Source organism: Salarias fasciatus, chromosome 5 (genome assembly GCF_902148845.1).
Source record: "Salarias fasciatus chromosome 5, fSalaFa1.1, whole genome shotgun sequence".
NCBI lineage: Eukaryota > Metazoa > Chordata > Actinopteri > Blenniiformes > Blenniidae > Salarias > Salarias fasciatus.
In genome coordinates, this window is record NC_043749.1 from 10,332,399 (window position 1) to 10,351,115 (window position 18,717).

The 18,717-nt window shown below is 39.9% G+C and overlaps 1 protein-coding gene across 6 annotated transcripts in view; it reads left to right on the top strand.

Moving 5' to 3' along the window:
- Positions 1–18,717, top strand: part of cpne5b (copine Vb) — a 133,087-nt gene that overhangs the window by 36,739 nt on the left and 77,631 nt on the right. For 5 of the 6 annotated variants that reach the window (XR_003931458.1, XM_030091269.1, XM_030091271.1 and 2 more), the window contains 4 exons: positions 921–1,024; positions 2,907–2,946; positions 4,065–4,079; positions 5,910–5,986. Coding sequence is in view for 5 of the 6 variants with exons in the window: in XM_030091269.1 (XP_029947129.1) it covers positions 921–1,024; positions 2,907–2,946; positions 4,065–4,079; positions 5,910–5,986 (236 nt within the window). In the remaining variant the exon portion in view is untranslated. The remainder of the gene's footprint in view (positions 1–920; positions 1,025–2,906; positions 2,947–4,064; positions 4,080–5,909; positions 5,987–18,717) is intronic. The other variant, XM_030091270.1, reaches the window with a different exon arrangement.

Below are 18,717 nucleotides of genomic sequence, written 5' to 3' on the forward strand. Positions count from 1 at the left end.
ATTTTCCCTGCTTGTTTGCCTGAATTCACCGTGGAGCGTTGAGCCCCGACCGCCACAAAATGACATGTGATACCATGGACCTGGATGTGTTGGTGGAGGAAGTTATCAAACGTATTGATTCAAAGGAAACATTAAAAGTTCAAGCACCAAAAAGTACTTTATAAGATAACAAAGACTTTTTTTTCTCACACAACAGAATGTTAATTCTTCGCTGTGATGGAGTATTTGATTAAGTGTAAACCCAAGAGGGGGTTAAATGATTTATGTATGTGCTTTATCTCATATGTGAAACTCCTCGTTGGGCTTTTGTACATTATCTGCATGTGGTGTTTTTTGGGGGTCTGCCAGGGTTTCTAGCATATTTCTCTGCACTTGAGACTTTGGGAGCAAGAATGCCGCTAATTAAGAACCCTTAATCACTGCTTTCCTCCTCCTCCTCTCTTCCCACTCTTCCCCTCTTTACGCTGTCCAAAGCCCCCCCACTCCTGTTTTAACCCCCTTTTTTCCAGCCTGTTCTGCAACCATCAGCTCTTTTAATTCCTTACTGCTTTTTTTTTTTTCGCTTTCCACTCTGTCCACACATTTCTTACTTGAGCTGCGTCTCTCTGTGGGGTTGATGATGGAGCTGTAATTAGTGCAGGAGAAGAGGGGTGGGGATCAAGGAACCAGGAGAACACCTCCAGGTTGCTCTCCGTAGCCGCAGTTAGAGAAAGCAGCTTCATTTATCAGGGCCCTTTGTGAATTTGTGTATCGGAAAGTGGTAATAATGCCTTTTAAAGAATTGGACTGCAAGCAAACGATTTAGCAAACTGTTTTTGCTTTTTGACCTGCACTCTGTTGCGTCCTCTCATTATTCTCCAGTACCGACCTCTCTCTCTCTCTCTCTCTCTCTCTCTCTATCTCTCTCTCTCTCTCTCCAGTTTGGCAGAACGGAGGTGATCGACAACACTCTAAACCCCGACTTTGTTAGAAAGTACATCTTGGACTACTTTTTTGAAGAGAAGCAGAACCTTCGTTTTGACTTGTGAGTGTTTTATTGTCAATTCTCGTCGGCCTTCTGAAGTCATTTTTTTTTTCTCTTTCTCTGCTTGGTCATGACGGAGAGCCCTCACCTCACTGCTACAGTCAGCAAGAGCACAAGAAAGCAGCTGCTTTCTGTTTCACCTGAGCATGTCAGACACCTACACCCAGTCTGAAGAGCTCCGGATTTTCACCGTCTGCCAAACGGTGTTTCAACGGGTTTATGAACAGCAATGAACAGATAGTTTAAAGATAAATAACCTGTCAGTAACATGCCCAGAGTTGTAAGCTTATGCCTTTTCCAAAGGAATTTGGCATGTGCTCTGTCTGTCTGTGCCAAAGGTTGAGAGGTAAGAGAGTCAGCAGCTAGCTTTGTCTTCAGATCTAGAAATGAATCGAGACTGAAGCAGGAAAACTTAACTTTCAACAACATGCTTGAACATCGGTTTCCTCGCTTTGCGGGAAACACGTGGTCTGTGATTTTGATTTGTGAAAGCAATTTTTTTTTTACTAACTGAAATACTGCCAACTGCTTCCGTTCTCATGCCTACTCTTTATACTATGGCACAGCCGATTAGGTTGGCTTGTTTTCTCGTCACATTATTCAACCAATGCGCACAAGAGCCAATTTAACTCACTCTTTTCTACTGCTGCCTGAAAAGTGCAGCCCACAGGAGGCTCAGTGTGACAGTTCAGCTTCTGGATAGCAACAAAGTGGAAAAAAATCTGTTGATTCGGTGTGTAGATTTCTTACTTTTTAATGTTACACTTTAAATTTGTTCAGGAAAAACAGCAGACATTGGTCTGAGCTGGACACACACGTGACTGTTTTGGTAATTATGGAAGTCTAAAAATGTATTTTCACACACAGCTTGTTTAATTTGTATCTCTCTGCAGTGTTGGACTTCAGATCATTCCACAATATATATAGCATGAAGACGAGCTGAATACCCTAAACAAATAAATACCTCTTTTAGCAGTCCACCGAATGTGATGTCGGACAGCTTGTAGGAATAATTGCACAAAAAATATCGTTTCAGCTTGTACTGTAGTTTTCTCAGCTCGTTTAGAGAATGTAGTTCATTTAAATTCAAAACCCCAAAAGCAAACAAGTCATGAAATCTCTTTGAGTGCAGTGACCCTCAGTGTAACCTGCTTCTATATCCTCTGGAGCTGTGGGTTCATGCGCTGGAGCTGTGATATTTCTTTTTCACTAATTTGAAGAAAAACAAACACTGTACATGCGCGAACGATGGCGTTTCGCTTCACTGTGAATATTAGCTGGAAAATCTGCCTGATTAATCTGCAGGCGAAACGGATCTATTGCCGCATCACTTTCATTGCCTTACATTCACATGCAAATCAGTTTTGGTCCTCCTCCCTTTACTGAGAGGAAGAGGAGAAAACGCTGCTCCCCAGTTACTCTGCGCCACAAATAATAACATCTGAAAAGATATGAAGATCTGGGCTCTTTTATCTGGCCTCATTTTGAATTTACACATACGATTACCTCAGTCTCTCTCCCTCTGATGTCCACCCACCTCATTACGCACTGCAGTTTTCAATTTAGCACATCAAAATATAATCCTCTCAGCTTTTTGTCTGCTACTCCTCTCTGTGCGACTTTTAATGTGTCCTTTTTCTCCAATTATCACGTTGCTCTTTCTCCTGCTAAGATGTAGAAAGTCTGACACTCCAGAAAAAAATAAAAAAACAACAACAACAAATACAAGTAAATACAGTGTGCTTAGAGCACATTCAGGCTGCTTTTCCTCTTAAGAGCCTATCAATCAATCCGTGTCCATTTATAAAAAGATTTTCCTCCATAGTTCTGAAGAAAGAAAAAAAGAAATGACGTTTTTGCTTTTCATTTTATTTCCTTTCAGGTACGATGTCGACTCCAAGAGCCCAGACCTGTCCAAACACGTGAGTGCAAATATATTTTTAACCTTGAACCACAGATAAAAAGAGGGAAGTTTTGGGAGAATGACTGCAAAAATCGACTTGTATTGCTTTGAAAAAAGAAAGAAAGAAACCAGCAAATCCACATACTGATTGAGTCATGATGTTCAACAGAACTTGAACCACTCCAACCTCTTTTTTTTATCAGTGGTTTAATGTTGGAAATATCTGTATTTCCAGTTTCTTTGTGATTATATTCTGTGTTGCTTGTTGCATGTTTCTTTTTCATGATGGAATAAAGCTAACCCCTTTTGACCTGCCTGATCAGACGGATCCAAATACAGAAGTCAGTCTTTCTACTCTGTATTGTTGTTGTTAGACAGGTTGTGTGCTCGAGCTGTGCTTTGAAAACAGTGTCTCTTGTGTAGGATCTAGTTTTGAAAACGCTTCTTTAGTTTTATTCATTTGTTGTAGTGATACATAAATTTTGATGAATAAATGCTTTGAACTAATAGTTTCCATATCGAAAAAGTTTTCGCCTAAAATTGGAATATCATTGAAAAGACACCTTTTACAAAAATTATAAAATTTTCTGAAACTTTTTGCAATTTAAATAAAAAAATTACTCAAATTTTGACATATTTTACTGTATTGTGTTTGACTTTTTTGACTCGTCAAGATTAAAGAAAAAAATGTTCAGAATATTTCACTTTAAGTTAAACTTTCACACAAAAACAAACATTTCCATAGTATTCTAATAATAAGAGATGCATCACATGTTGAGTTTCTATTAAATTGTAAAATAATTTGTTCATGTTTATAACCATGGAAACTATTGCAACAGAAGCATTGGGCAAAATCTGCCAAAATAATCAGTTTGTATGATTATTTGATGTATTTGGATCACAGGGGTTTTCCTTTGCTCCATCACTGGTAGACTGGTCCTGAGGTTTTGCTCTGGGTTTTCGTTCTGACGCGGCACGCTGCTTTCCTTCTGCTCACTTCTCGCCATGTTTAACAGTGCTCAGGAGTCCTCAGTACTTGCTACAGTCTCGTGTCTTGGTATATGATGTGCTCTGTTGTTGTCGGTTCTGTTGTCGTTGTTGTCGTCGTTTGCTGCTGCCGCCCAACTTTTCTGGAAGCCCGCAGAATTCAACGTAGGTCCCGGCATCTCTCTCACTTCTGACACTGCATGGGTGCCGTCTCACATTAATGATCCTTCTCTCACGGGGGGAGAGACGGTGTCACTGATCAGAAAAAAGAAAGAAAAAAAAAAAAGAAACGCAGTTGAGAGCCAAGTTGAACCATCTGTGCCACTCGGAACTGTTGTGATCTCAAAAGCGCTCCACAAAGAGGACGGAAATTTTCAGCCATTATATTTTTAACGCAATCAGGATGATGAGGATTTCTGGCCTCTTATGGGCTGCAGTGAGTGTTGTCAGTGAGCACGGCGGAGTGGAGACACACACTACAGCACGGCAATGAATTATTTAGTACTCCCTCTCTGCCAAGGCCAAATTCCAAATTTGAGGACTCTAGGTTTGGACTGTCCCTCATCTTTTACTGTGAGCAGAAAAAAGTTTGTGTTTTTTTGCACTTTTTCAGGCAAAAAAACTGAGTTTCATGATTCTGATCAGTGCTGGTTAGCAATGTGAGACTTCACCTAGATGAGGAAATAGTTATAGATGATGAAACTCTCATTATGTCCACAAGATCCAATCTGATTTCTAGAGTTATCAGATTAATGAGTGATCTTGTAAACCACATTATTCCATTTTCTTTTTCAGATATAACTACTTGAGAAATCAAATTCACACATCTAGATTTCTTCTCAATTCTCAATACCTGTTTATCTGATTTATTCTTCTTCTTTGAAGTCTTGGCTTGTGTGAATCAAATGGAAGGGATTCACACTTCCAAGGCCAGACATTATGAAATTAAGTTTCAGTCTTATGTTACTACATACACAGATTCTAGGGTTTTTCAAGGATCATATTTTTGAATTGCATGGAAATGCATCAGATCAATTCACAATTACAATTATCTGATTATTCACAGTTGTCACATTTAAAGGTCACGTAAACTGGCTGAATCCCTCTCAGCCTTCTAGATCATGTTTTACATCTTGGTCTATGTTGGTGTGAGTCTTTCTGTCTCCCTGTTATCCTCCACATATTCACGAAACCAGTGGTTCCCAACAGATCACAGGGTCACAACTGTTACAGTAAATGCTATCCTAAAAAACAACCTGTACGGTACCTGAAATATTTATAATATCTTATAATAGACCCAAAACTGTTGCATATTTCATTATGCTCTAAGCTCTGGCAGCCATTTCTAAAGTTTTAACAGTTGCCCATTATTTGGCCGTCCGTCTTCGCACACCCTGGAACTCGTGGATTTCATTTGGTGTGTTTAGCATGATCTGATTTAAATGTAAATATTGGACCCTGTGTGTGGATGAGTTGGGAACCGCGGTGTTGAATCATACCCGCCATGCGCCCGCAGCCATTCGCGCTGTGGCGTCAGTGTTTTCTTACATTTCTCCCAGCTTAATGCCACGCCGCTGAGCAGATCAGAGGGTTAAAGAGCGCTGGTTTAATTTCACAAGCCATCAGGTATTATAGTTAGTGAGGTATAATGTATATTCCATCCACATCACTCCGGTAAAATGCTTTTTTATTGCAACTACTGAAAGACATTGAACCAAAGTAAAATGTTTGTTAAAAATGTGAATGGGCAGGACACGTTTTAATCTCTGACCTGTAAATGTGAACGAGCATGAGTGAACAAGCTTCTCTGGAAGAAACTAAAGTCTTCAATTCTTGACATGCATGGTTTCCAGCGGTAGTAGAATGCGAGGAACATTACTCTCCTGGTCTGATTATAACCTTTCTACTTCACTTCCACAACCCTGCCCTCCCTCCTTCCTTCCTTCCTTTCTTTCTTTTTCTCTGTTGTTTTCTCCTCCACCTCCTCCCCTCCAGGACTTTTTGGGTCAGATGTTCTGTACTCTCGGGGAGATTGTTGGATCACCAGCCAGTCGACTGGAGAAACCGCTGGGGTGAGTAAGAGCTTCAGACAATTTTCTGTGACGGCTGACTGGAAAAGTGACCGAGGAGTGACGGACTCTGCTCAGAAGAGAGTTAAAACAGAGGAAATCTGTTCTTTACTAAGTTGCAAATGCTTGGTCAATACTTTTAAACACTTTTGTACCTGCACCTCTGATTTAGAAATGATAAACAGAACCCAAGTAGTGAAAAAATACACTTTTAAACTGAAATTCTAAAGCCCATTTTGTTAATATCTCTGTACTTAGTGCAGCAGAAACACACAGTTCACCTTTTTCAGGAAATAACACATGAGCATCTTGCAATGTTTTAAAGACAAAACCACATGTCTACAACGATTTTATTGACTTGTAAGGTACAACAAATGAATGTGTGACATATGATCAGCTCTCTGGCTGAACTTCATTCAGATTCACTTTTGATGCTTTATATTAAAAATGCGATTTGCGAAAGGCACGAAGTCGTGTCGGCCTGGCGTCGTCTGATCTGAGAAATCTGTAATGGAGAAAAAGATGCTGCTCCAGAGGAAGACGGAGTTTGAGAGGAAAAGCGAGCTGGTAGGAGGACAAGGAATGGGAAGGATGTGTGATTTAGAAAGAGATGCGAGGTAAAGACATAGATCAGACAAAGACGGCGAGGACAAGATCAGGGGAGACAACAGATCCTACAGATGTTTTCCAGCGATAATTATTGTCATTAAAGAAATGGGAGAAGCAAAGAGCAAAATTACACAAATTACCGCTCATCTTCTCAGCTTGTGCTCTCTCACAGGCTGAGGAAAATGTGGTGTTAATGGGATATCCTGTAATCTGGCTCTATACATCTATCAGCCATCGTCATAATCACTGGTCTTCTGGGCTGTTGTGTATTTCACATAAAGTACTTCAGGTGGCGAATCTGCCACATTTTGTTGAGTCTCTGAATGTGTCCCCTTTAAGAGAATCACTTGGAAACATCTGGATGCTGAAATAATAACTTGGACATACTGTGAAGCTCTCATTTGACGTTAACCTCCAGAGGTCAGATGGCAATTTATTTTATTGTACATGTTCTATTAAATACATGGTGAAACCAACACAGTGGAATCCAACTCGACCACTTTACTCAACGGCTGCTTTACTGGATCACATTACGTTGTGCAAGTGGCCTGGTGTGCATGCATTCAAAAGCCCTGATGTGGTTCATGCACATCATGATTATGAGAGGCGATACAGGAGCAGAGCTGTTTGGGAGGAAATAGAAGCATAGTATTGTGATTTGTGTATGTTTAGTTGATTGTGCAGCAGCAGATGTTATTTTATCAAGGATCTCTTCAGAAATGTTCCTTAGCTTTGACACAATCTACATTCAACCCCTGCTGTGTCCACCTGGCAGGCACCTGTGTGGAAACCTGCAATTTAGAAATCCCCAGGCCGAGTCTGAAAACCTTCAGTTTGTTACGTAATCAAAATTCTAAACCTACACTTTGCTTTTTAAGGATCTTAAAAAGCAGTGGTCTTGTGTAAATTTCAAAACCTACTCCAGAGTGAGCAGTAAATACCGTTCATTGTTGCGTTCATATGCAGCGGGGGTGAACGAGTTTCATCTCGACACACATTCAGGCAGGAAGGCCACGGCGATGGCAGAGTTGAAAAACTTTACACAAACATTTCTCGCAGTGCGTCTCGGTTCTTATGTGCTAATGATATCATGTACTTAAGGGGACTCCAGCTGTACAAAAATAAGTGTGCGTTGAGCCTCTAAATCGAGAGCATGGCCCTTAATGATGTTATTACTTTTTAATATCGAGCCATTCCTTCCCGAATTGTGAATTTATGTGGCACGGCTTGAAAAGGAAATGGAACGCTTGCCAAATTATTCATTTTTAATTGGAGACACTCTGCAGAGGAGCGATAACACAACCGCTTGCCAAAATGTATTCTTATGACAGTCTTTAATCTTTCTTTGAAGGCCTCGTAATAAAGCTTTCCCTGTGGTGAAAACCTCCGCAACCAACGTTTAAAACAAAAGTGTTATTTCCCCCCTCCGTGGTGTATGTGGGGGAAATGGTCAGCTGGCTTCACACTGACGCAACGCCTCTTATTGTAGCCTGTCGAGACAACTGGCTCCAACAATGGTCATTTTCATATCAAAAAAAAAAAAACCTCTCTGTTGTGACATTTCATTATTCATTTAGACGTTTATTGATTTCATTCCTCTCCTGCAGATTTGCTCTGAACTCCATCATAACTGCTGCTCGTCTCTCACCGTTCCGAGTTTTACACTTAAAGCATGTCGTCACCGTAACATTTAAGGCGTTCCCCTACCAGGACTTGTTTTTGTATTCTCGAGGCGAATGCAATCCCCAGTTGAGATTCGGCATATGTGAGGTAATGAAGAGTGATTTATATTCCAGCGCCGGGGAAATGTCAAAGCATTTGTCTGAGCTGCTTTAATCTGCTGGGAGAGCATTATAGAACACTTGTTCTTGTTTCATGTGTCAATCAGTGCTCTGCTTCTTCTTTTCTGTTTCTCTTGCGCATACAAAACAAAAAGTGAAATGAACTTTATTTTTCTAAACAGAGGTGACAACATCACAAATTCACAGCTTTGTCAACAACACACCAATAAAGATAGAAATGAAATGTATGAGAAATGAAATCTGGTTTGAGCCCCGTCTTTTTCTCTTCTATCCTTTCCTGCATATTCAAATGCACACACACACACACACACACACACACACACTCATCCACTCAGGGATATAAATGTTTTATTTATTGATTTCATAGATCTTGTTTTATCCTGCCATGAATTGATTACAGTGTATTTTCTTCTCTTTGTTCCCTCTTTTCTCTTGCTAATTGTAATGACTTTAATCTTCCTGAAATTATTGCATGTCCAATTAGATGGCAGCAATTGTGATCTTCATTATGGAGAAAGGGCTCCTGATGCTGCAGAGAAAGCGAGAGAAGAGCCTACATAAATGATCAGTGAGAGGGGGACATTAAATCTGGCAGCAGCGAACACGCTCACCGCTCCGTGATCGCTCGTCTGAATCCAGCCAGCTCTGATCATTCAGAAAAATTAGACATTAGACTGTAGTGCAAAAAGCAGCATTAACTCCAGTTAATGTCCGTATTTTTCACATGGTGTTCAAACATGGCATCTATTCCCAGCTGCACAAAGGAAATACTGCTATCCTGCTGCTTTATAATCTCCTCACACTACATTATTCAAAGGTTTTTTTGGGGGGGTTTTTTTGCATTTGAAGTGGAAGTAATTTATGTAACTTTAGGATATAATAATCTGACGGTGGCTCTTTTGGAGAGAGCAGCTCTGAGGACCCCAAGTTCCATTTTCAAAACCACTGAACAGGGCGACTGTCGTGTTATGCTGCAGTAGAATTATTTCCTTTTTTATTCAGAAACACAATACAACCTTACTTTTTTATATAAATGATTCCATTATAATTTAGGATGTCCAAACACCTTCAGCAGCATCAATCTCTTGAATATTGAACAATATTTAATATTACAATACTCCCCCACTGACATGAAACGGTTGTGTATGATCAACAAAATAAATTGGTACCATGCTGACAATAAAACATAGGAGCTTTTTAGTTGAATTTTAGAAAAGATGAAAACCTGAGATGATACGTTTGCAGATAACATAAGTGCTATCTGTTGCTTTAGTAAAAATATAGAGTGAATTTTGTAGACTGTGTTGAGAAAAAAACAATATTTCCTATTCGTATTAAGAAACTAAGGTACAATGCTGCATTAGGATTCAAGCACAATCTTCATTTTTTCAACTTTTGGCTTGATTCCCAAACAGGACTTTTCCCCTTTTCCCCCATCATCCAGTGCTTATCTACATTACTGTTCTTATGATAACTTCAACCCAAAGGTTTCAGTGTAAAGCTGACCGTGGTTTCAGGAGATGCTGCTTGGACTTTGTGCCTCTTATTTATCTGTCTGGTTAACACCAACGAACACTGAGTTGATTTTCAAATGACAAGTTCTGTTAAGCCCAGTTTACTTTTATCTGTGAAAACAAGTCAATCTATTTGTATATGTCGGACTTTAAGTCTAATTTTTCCAAAATTGGAAAAAAAATCCAGCTCTTCTTCTTGGTGTAAAGCAGAAAGAGGATTTGACTACATTAAAACAAATTATATTATATTAAGCACACTCAACATCAGTGCCAGTCTCTGTTCACTGCACTGTTTTATTTACAGATTTCCTTTGAGGCCACTGGAACACATGATACATAAAAAATAGCGACACAGAAACAGCCAGCAGAAACGTCTCTGATTAATTCAGGAGACCTGCCAGAATATGTGCCCACGACGATAAAAGCACAGGAAAACACTGTCTATTTCCTGTTATCAGCTTTTTTTATTTTATTTTTTTATTTTTTTATGTTTGCTTTTGATAAAGTAAGCCAAACCAGATGACATGTTTTAGATCAATGAAACCCAAAGCAGCGGCATCGGCTGAGCTTCGTTCAGGTGACCCAGTTTCTGAATGTCACCGTACGTCACCTGTTCTTCAAAGCCCCAAGTGATTTTTAGTCGAACTGAAAGCACAACTGATCAAACAACCACTTCAATTCAATCTGCACAATTCATTCCAGAAGAAACCCAGATGCAAGAAAAAAAACCCTTAATGTAATAATAGTTTAGTAGCAGTGTAACAAGTTTTACCCAGTTCAGATGCTTTCATCTCCAAACAGCAGGAGGCAAAGATTTTGTGAAGAAGTGTCTAAAAATGCTTTGGTCAAAGAAAATTCTTTATATTGTCCTCACTTCTGCACGCTGAATATCATCTCCTCTTTTTTAAAGGTGCGTTAAAGGTGCTGTAGGCAGGATTTTGCTAGTCAATGCTAATTTTTCTGTGTTTTCTTTGGATTAAATGTTAGAGTTCCATTGATAATCCTTTAGGAGTGTAGCATAATTGCACTACCGTGAGGTAGTTTCCATCTGTCTCTGTTCTGAGCTGAAAAGGAATCTCGACAGCTCCAGGTATCTTTGACCAATCAGAAGAGCCCATGAGGCTCTAACCATGATTGGTCGAGGGGCGTTCGTCGCGCGTTCTTGTGGGAGGGGCTTAACTTGCATAAGGGCGTGATGTCAAAGAAAACAGGACAGGATTGGCTGTGCTGGGTTTCAAATCGCCATCTTAGATGGGTCAAATCGCCATCTTGCTTAGGTAAACCTAAGCAAGATGGCGGAGATGCGGAATCCTGCCTACAGCACCTTTAAGGAGTTTATCAACTTTAAAAATACTTATTTTCCACCATAAATATGTTACAAATATTCAATAACGTGTACAATGTACCCTGACATATTCATTGCAAGTACCGCTAACAGCGCTCAATTGTCACTTGAAATTTGCAGTGTCGGTCCGGCAATTTGTATTTCTTGGAGAATTTGAGAGGATGTGACGTAATGCGCACTCCTGCTGGCCTGACTTCCTTAGGTTTCGTTTTGTCCGCCATTACTCCGCCAGATGCTTAGCGAGCAACAACTGAGCAGTATTGAGAATGGATCTTCCAGAAAGTAAGAAAAGACCGGCTTCTAGCACTGCCACAACTCCAGCACAGACCCCACCAGGCAAAAGAAACTTACATTTTACTCGAGCGCTACTAAAAGAGCGAGGAAGGAGTTCCCCTCTTCCGTGCACGTACATGGGCACAAGCCACAGGCACGAGCGTTTCACTAAGCTGCAGTTACGCCCAAGGCCTGCAGGGGCCGTTGTTTCGCATGAAACGTGTAAACTCCGTAAAGCACCTTTAAATGGAACAAATCATGTGAGTAAAATATTTCAAAATTATAACACATATTTTTAGAGCTCATGTAAATGTAAAAGACAAAATAAAATATGAGATAGTGGGTAACTATAATTAAAACAGATATGACAATTGCAGGCCTGTTGCAACCAGTATTACAATAATAGTAAAATAATGAAGACGATAAGGAAATACCACTTCCTGTATGAAGTAATAACTTGCCAATAGTGGAATAAAATATTCAAGTCTCCATTATAAAAGGTAAATAATTAAATAGGCTGTTACACTATTGTCTGTAATTACAGACATAGAGGAGCATTGGAAAAATCATTTGAATATATAATGACCTTATTATTGGCTGCTATAAGACTTATATATAATGACCTTTTAGAGTTAGATTCCTGCAGAAATACAATATCAACATTTGTTATGTGGAAGTAATTTTAACTCTCTGCGAGGGTGATTGATTATGTTTTCATAGTAAAATAAAAGTACAGATTAACTTATTGGTTTTTGACTGAACTAGATTGATTTGATCAAGAGCGGGCACAAAGAAGTCAGTGTGCATTTCACCTCATGGCATTGACCATATGTGAAGGATTTAAAGCCTCTCAGCAACTCTAACTGTTGTATTCAGTCTGGTGTATTTCTGTGGCTTTGATACTTAAAGTCTGTCTTGGTGGTCCCTGTGCAGCCCGTGAATAACAGCAGTGAGGGGGTCAGTTTCCGTGGCAACATCTCATTCCCCCAGCAGGTATCATGTAAATCGATCATGATTAGCATCCATTAATTTCATGCTGAGGGTTTGACTGAAGGAAAGAGTCGACTGTGAAGGATTTCAGAGTTGAGGGAGAAAAAAGAAAGTTTTATATCATTTTAAGTGAATTTTCCTAATATAAGCTAAAGACAGTCATAACTGCAGTCACAACTTCATATCGTGCAAATTCACGAAAAGCGCAGATGTACAGTGGGGCAAGAAAGTCTTTCGTCAGCCACTGTTTTGCTTAAAATGATGACAGAGGTCTATAGTTTTCATCATAGGTAAACTTCAACTGTGAAACACAGAATGTGGAAAAGAAAAACATTCAGGAAATCACATTGTAAGGATTTTTAAAGAATTAATTTGTAAATTATAGTGGAAAATAAGTATTTGGTCACGTACAAACAAGCAAGATCTCTGGCTCTCACAGGCCTGTGACTTTAGTAAGCTCTTCTGTCTTCCTATCGTTAGCTGTATTAACGGCGCCTGTTTGAACTGGTTATCGGTGTAAGAGTCACCTGTTCCCAGCCTCAAACAGTCAGACTCCAAACTTCACCATGGCCAAGGCCAAAGAGCTGTCCAAAGACACCAGGAACTAAAGTGTAGACCTGCTGCAGGCTGGGAAGAGTGAATCTACATTCAGCAGCTTGGTGAGAATAAATCAACTGTGGGAGCAATTATGAGCAAATGGAAGACATATAAAACCAACCTCTCTTAATCTTAATTCTTAAGTTGAACTCCCCAATGACAGCCCCAAAATATCCCTGCTCTAGAGATCTGCTGGAGGAATGGACCAAAATACCAGCTAGTCTGCGCTAACCTGGTGAAGACCTACAGTTAACCTTTGACCTCCATCATTGCCAATAACAGTTATATTAGAAAGTGTTGAATGAGACTTTTGTTATTGGCCAAATACTTATTTTCCACCACAATTTGCAAATAAATTCCTTAAAAGTCCTACAATGTGATTTCCTGTATTTTTTTCTCACATTCTGTCTCTCACAGTTGAAATGTTTTTACCGGTGTGATGAAGATTTCAGACCTCTGTCCTCATTTTAGACAAGAGAACTTGAACAATCGGTGGCTGGATAAATACTTTTTTGCCTCACTGTAAAAACTATTCCAGCTTCTTCCAAGGTTTTCTATTGAACACAGTCAAGTGTGTCAAAGCGGTTTTTACTGGGGAAGATGCCATTAATGCCTATCAATTGGTTTTCCAATGAAATCATATGTTAAACAAAACTTACCACACTTTCTATAGAAGGCAGCTTCACTTTACGAGAGATGCACTTTTCCTAAATATCCACTGGTGTGTTTACGAGAGGATGCAGAGGCGACGACAGATTTCCTTAAATGTTAATGGAACTATTTAATTCATTGTTTGCATGTGTGACAGAGGGAAAGCGAGGTGGGGGATAAAGCCCACAGAGCCCCCTCCGCCAAACAAGACATTTGTTTCATCTGAACATCAAACGCACTCTGCTCTTTCATGATTGCCTCAGATTCGCCAGCGCTCTCTTGCCACTGGCCCCAACTGCATAAAAAGAGAAGGCACCATGTGTTATATGATTCAGAATAGGCTTTTTTTATTACAGTGTCACCGATTTATATTCAGCAGTATGGAAGCATTAATGTATGGATGCAGCATTTCCCCTCCATACATAAACTGAGACAAGTTTTACTGAAAAACTCTGCTGGTATTATTAATCTTTTCACATACTGGAGATGCACTTGGAGCAATCAGTGTAAAATTAATTTGTCAATTACTACTCCAGGGATCAAATTTTAAAACATGATGAAAATGAATCTTTTTTTTTTTTTTTTTTAACTGAACTTGTATTTTGAGATTTGCATGAAGATAACCGTTCAAAGAAGCTACAGAGTGTCTCAGTGGCTCCACAGTGTTGCTGACCTTCCTGCCCCGCTCTTACAGTCAGCCAGTGCAACATAGCTAGCTGGAGAAGCGCCTTTAAAAATTAACAAACCGAAGTACAAACAGGGCTGACGGGAAATGTTTGATCTAACGTGTGTTCATGTCTCTGTATCGCTGCAAGCCCCCGGCACTTTCATTGTACCGACGAGGCAAAATCTTGTTTGAAGCTTTTTAAAGACTTTTTTTTTTTTCCACTGTGGGCCATGATTACCTTTAGAAGGTGTGTGTTTGTATGTGTGTGTCTTGAAAATGACTGAAGCCATTTTCCTGCAGTTAGTGCAAACACCTCCTCGCTGTGAGAGGAAAACCTGACTCTTCCACCAGAAGTACTTAAGTTATTCAAACATCCCACAGGATAATTCTGCTGCTTCTTTGCCTGAATACTGCATTATGAACGTGTTAATGAAGTAAGTGATTGCAAAATTAGTCACGTGTACATTTGAATTAGAGGTATATGAAATCCGTTTTATTTTTTCCCAAATTCCGTTTTTTCCGTTTTAATATTTCTGAATTTGGTATTTTGTTTTTTATGCTCATTTTTACCATAAAAAAGGTGTCTGGTAAGTGGAAATGAATAAATGTCCACAATTTGATAGGATATAACAGTCCATTTAATGTTTAAAGTCCTGCAACAAAGAAATACTTTTCAATTAGTCGCATGTGTCTTTGCGAGTCCAGTCCACAGTACGTTAACAGTATTTACAAAAAAGCTTTTCCCCTGAGGCATAAAAGTCCGTGTTCTGTTCTGCTCTGTATTTAGCGCTTAGCGTGGAGTTTCATAACTTTTTTGAATGTGTGAGAGGGGAGGGAACAGCTCGCTTGGACATCGTGTTGTTGCGTCGCGTCTCGTCGCGGCTGGAACGCGCGTTCACATTTGTTTTTAATTGAATTTTGACGCAAAATCGCGGAAAGCATTTGGCGGTGTGAACGCAGCTTTAGCATGTCAGCCAACGTATAGAATTACTAGAATTACTATTATTGTAATTCTATACGTCATTGATGTCAGCAGCGCTGTGGAAGTGACGTACACGTTGCAGCAGCTCGGGCGGTCCCCCCGGCATGTTTGCTTTGCACTATAAGGTTCCATTTTCTCCCGAAAACTGAATTTCAGACCAGATTAGGACGAATTCCGCAATATTCCGCGTTTTATTCCAATTCCGTTTTTATTGGTCATTTCCGCGATTCCGTCTGCGATTCCGTTAACACGGATTTCATATGGCTCGAATTTGAATGCACTTGGAAAGCTGCTGTCTCTCTGTCCTGCTCTCTGAAAAGGCTTCAGTGTTCACCACCACCAGCCTGCAAAAAGTTTTCGAGACACGTGAAAATAAAAAAAAAAAATCTTTCTATGAGCTGTTTTCTGTCTTGTGGTTTATGTCTGGAGTTTATGTCAGTTACTCACTTTCGAGAAATGAAAAAATAAGATGAAAGCAAATCGTTTGACGACCAGCTAATTTCCTGGTTCAAGATCTTTTTTTGTGTGTGTTTTTGGAACAATTTACAATTTTTTTTTTTTTTAAATCTGAGGTTTTTAGCAGTAATGCACAAATCATTTGTTATCCACAGGCCATGACCTCATTAGCCACAGGTTTATATGATAAAACCATCCCTGCAGTGTCAACGGATGCTGGAGGTGCAACTTATGGGGAGACGATCTGTTGAAATGCTGAACAGATTCACTCGCTGACCTGGAGGTTTTGGTGTTGGGAGGTTACATGTCAAAAGGTCCCAAAGGGCTCTGACCGCTTTTAGTGTTTAAAGTTTAGTGTTTTTTCAGTGTTTAAAGAGCATCGTATAAAGACTGTATTGTTCTCTGGAAAAATGTAAGAAAAACAGTGATTAGACAAAAGTGGTGCTTTTGTAATCATAGAAAAGATGCTTTTGACGGTGTCGGTATAGAAAAGCAGAGATGATGAAGGTAAATAGATCTGAGGGAAAACGGATATTTGTTTTTTCTGTAAATGATCGCAGATGAGCAGATTGTCCTTTACACTTTTAAATCAAATGCATCTGGCGACAAGCAGATGTTTCACAGAGCTCATTAGAATCTGTTTAGGTTTCCAGCACAAACATTGATTTAAACTTAGTAAATGATCAGAAGTTTGAAATATTTCATCTAACAGGTATATTCTTTTAACATCTATAGCACAAACTGGCACCAAACATTTGAACAGGTATTCCTGAGAGGTTGAATTTTATTGTCTCTGATCAACCCCGGGCCTTCCAGCCAGTGAGGAAAATCTCAGAAAGAGCTTTAATGAATTACTCTGGCATTTGGTGAAGACATGTATGATGAATTGCCGTCACTCCGGTGATCATTCACGTTCCATCCATTGCAATCATTAGGCCAGAGTTTTAATTTGTCTCGTACTTTGGTTTATGACCGCATGTCTTGAAAAACTAATCACATTTACATGGGCCTCATTTGTACTTTGTGTTTGAAACTGTTCAGCAAATATCAGCATGTTGAACTGAGACGGTGTGCATGAGAACACAACCTGTTGCTGGTATTCTAGTAATACCGTTGTGTATTTACATCAACGTGATGGATAACTGTAAACATATGAAGATATTAAAACGCTACTCTCCAGATCAGCAGTTATTTAAAGATCTGATGGTCCAGCGTTGAAAGTCTGGATGTGCGGACATTTCTCAGACCTGTAGCACTTATGATGAAAAAAAAAAAAAAAAAAAAGACGAAAAACAGCAAAAAAAATGTTGAGAGGGATCAACAAAGAGGAGGTATGTTTAAGTGAGCGTGGCTTTTTATTGTTTCGATATTCTCTGAAAGTCAGTGTAGATTCCTGGAGCAGAGAAGGGAAATGGGGGGAAATTATGTGTGAATGTCAAAAGAGGCATGTGTGCAAGGGGCAGGACGGGGAGCTGCACACAGTGGCAAGCTGAGCATGACAACACCACCTCCCTGTCTCCCACCGTTTGCTGCAGGCTCTCCTGGGTGAGGTGACATCCTGCTGTAGAATATTTGCAGCCACAAGATCTGATTTTTCCCCTCATGATGAAACGTACATGAACAACTCGATTCTCGAAATTCACGATAAAACTGAACCGATATTTTGTTCAGGCTCTGTATTATGCATACAGACATGCAGACAGCCAATCAGAGTCAAACGCTGCAGGACTACTGGGAGTTGTTGGGGACGGTGTTGAGATCAGAAGTAAATAAGGACAACAGCGTTTCACAGATCGCCGCTCGCTACACTGACCCCACTCTGTCATGTCTGATCATAAACAACTCAAATGGTTTCAGATGTTGTACATCACTTTTCACATTGTCCATAAATCAGTTAGTTATACGCCTCTCAGAATTTTGCATAATATTTAGCATATCTTCAATATTCCATATTTATGAAGGCAATCGCGCTAAGTCGATGTGTTGTATGTGTAAACACACACACACACACGTGTCATGTCATGTGTCTTATATTTCACATGTCTTTCAGACTCGATCCTTAATGTGTGCATTTGATAAGATCAGCTTCTGTTTTCTTACGTGAAGAACTTGAGTCGATCAGGGTCGTAAGCGGCTGCTGCCAGAATGAAGACAGAGCTGGAACCCCCAACATCTCCAGGCTGGGAAGTGGCCCGACTCTGCTAACACTCTAAAACTCTGTCCCGATCTTTCTGTTCCAGCTTGTCAAAGTTTTTTTTTGTGTGTATTTGATTAAATCTTTGCTAGACTGTAGTTTGAAACATGACACTGAAAAGTTGAAATGTAGCTTTTATCTTCTGATAACACCGAAGACAGTGGAGACGTTCTCTTTTATTCTTCATCGGCTGATGTTCAAGTTGTTGCTGGATATCAGGGCTGAGCTTAGACTCTTGAAGATTATTCAGGTCTACAAGCCCTTAGCAAAGCATGCATTATGGTGGATTTGAAGTTTTCAAAACACTGGTCAAACTTTAGGAATTTTCACTGTACACAGACAGTGAGAACCACAAAGTGGAACAATAACACATTCTAAATAGACAGTAGCTGCTGATACAGTTGTGCTCCGTGCAACACATTAATCCTGCCGATGAGCCACACACAGCCGATGGGCGTGGAGGCTGAGAGAGGAGGACATTAAACTGTGCGTCTCTCCTCCAGCGCTGAGTCGCTGCATGTTGCAGGTGCTCTTGATCTCATGTTGTCAAATAGCAAAATTAGGAGAAATGCAGATTCACACGAGCACAAACACATTATTAGTCAGACGCGTTAGAAGATCTGCATCAGAGTAAAGCCTTTGATATTAAAATGG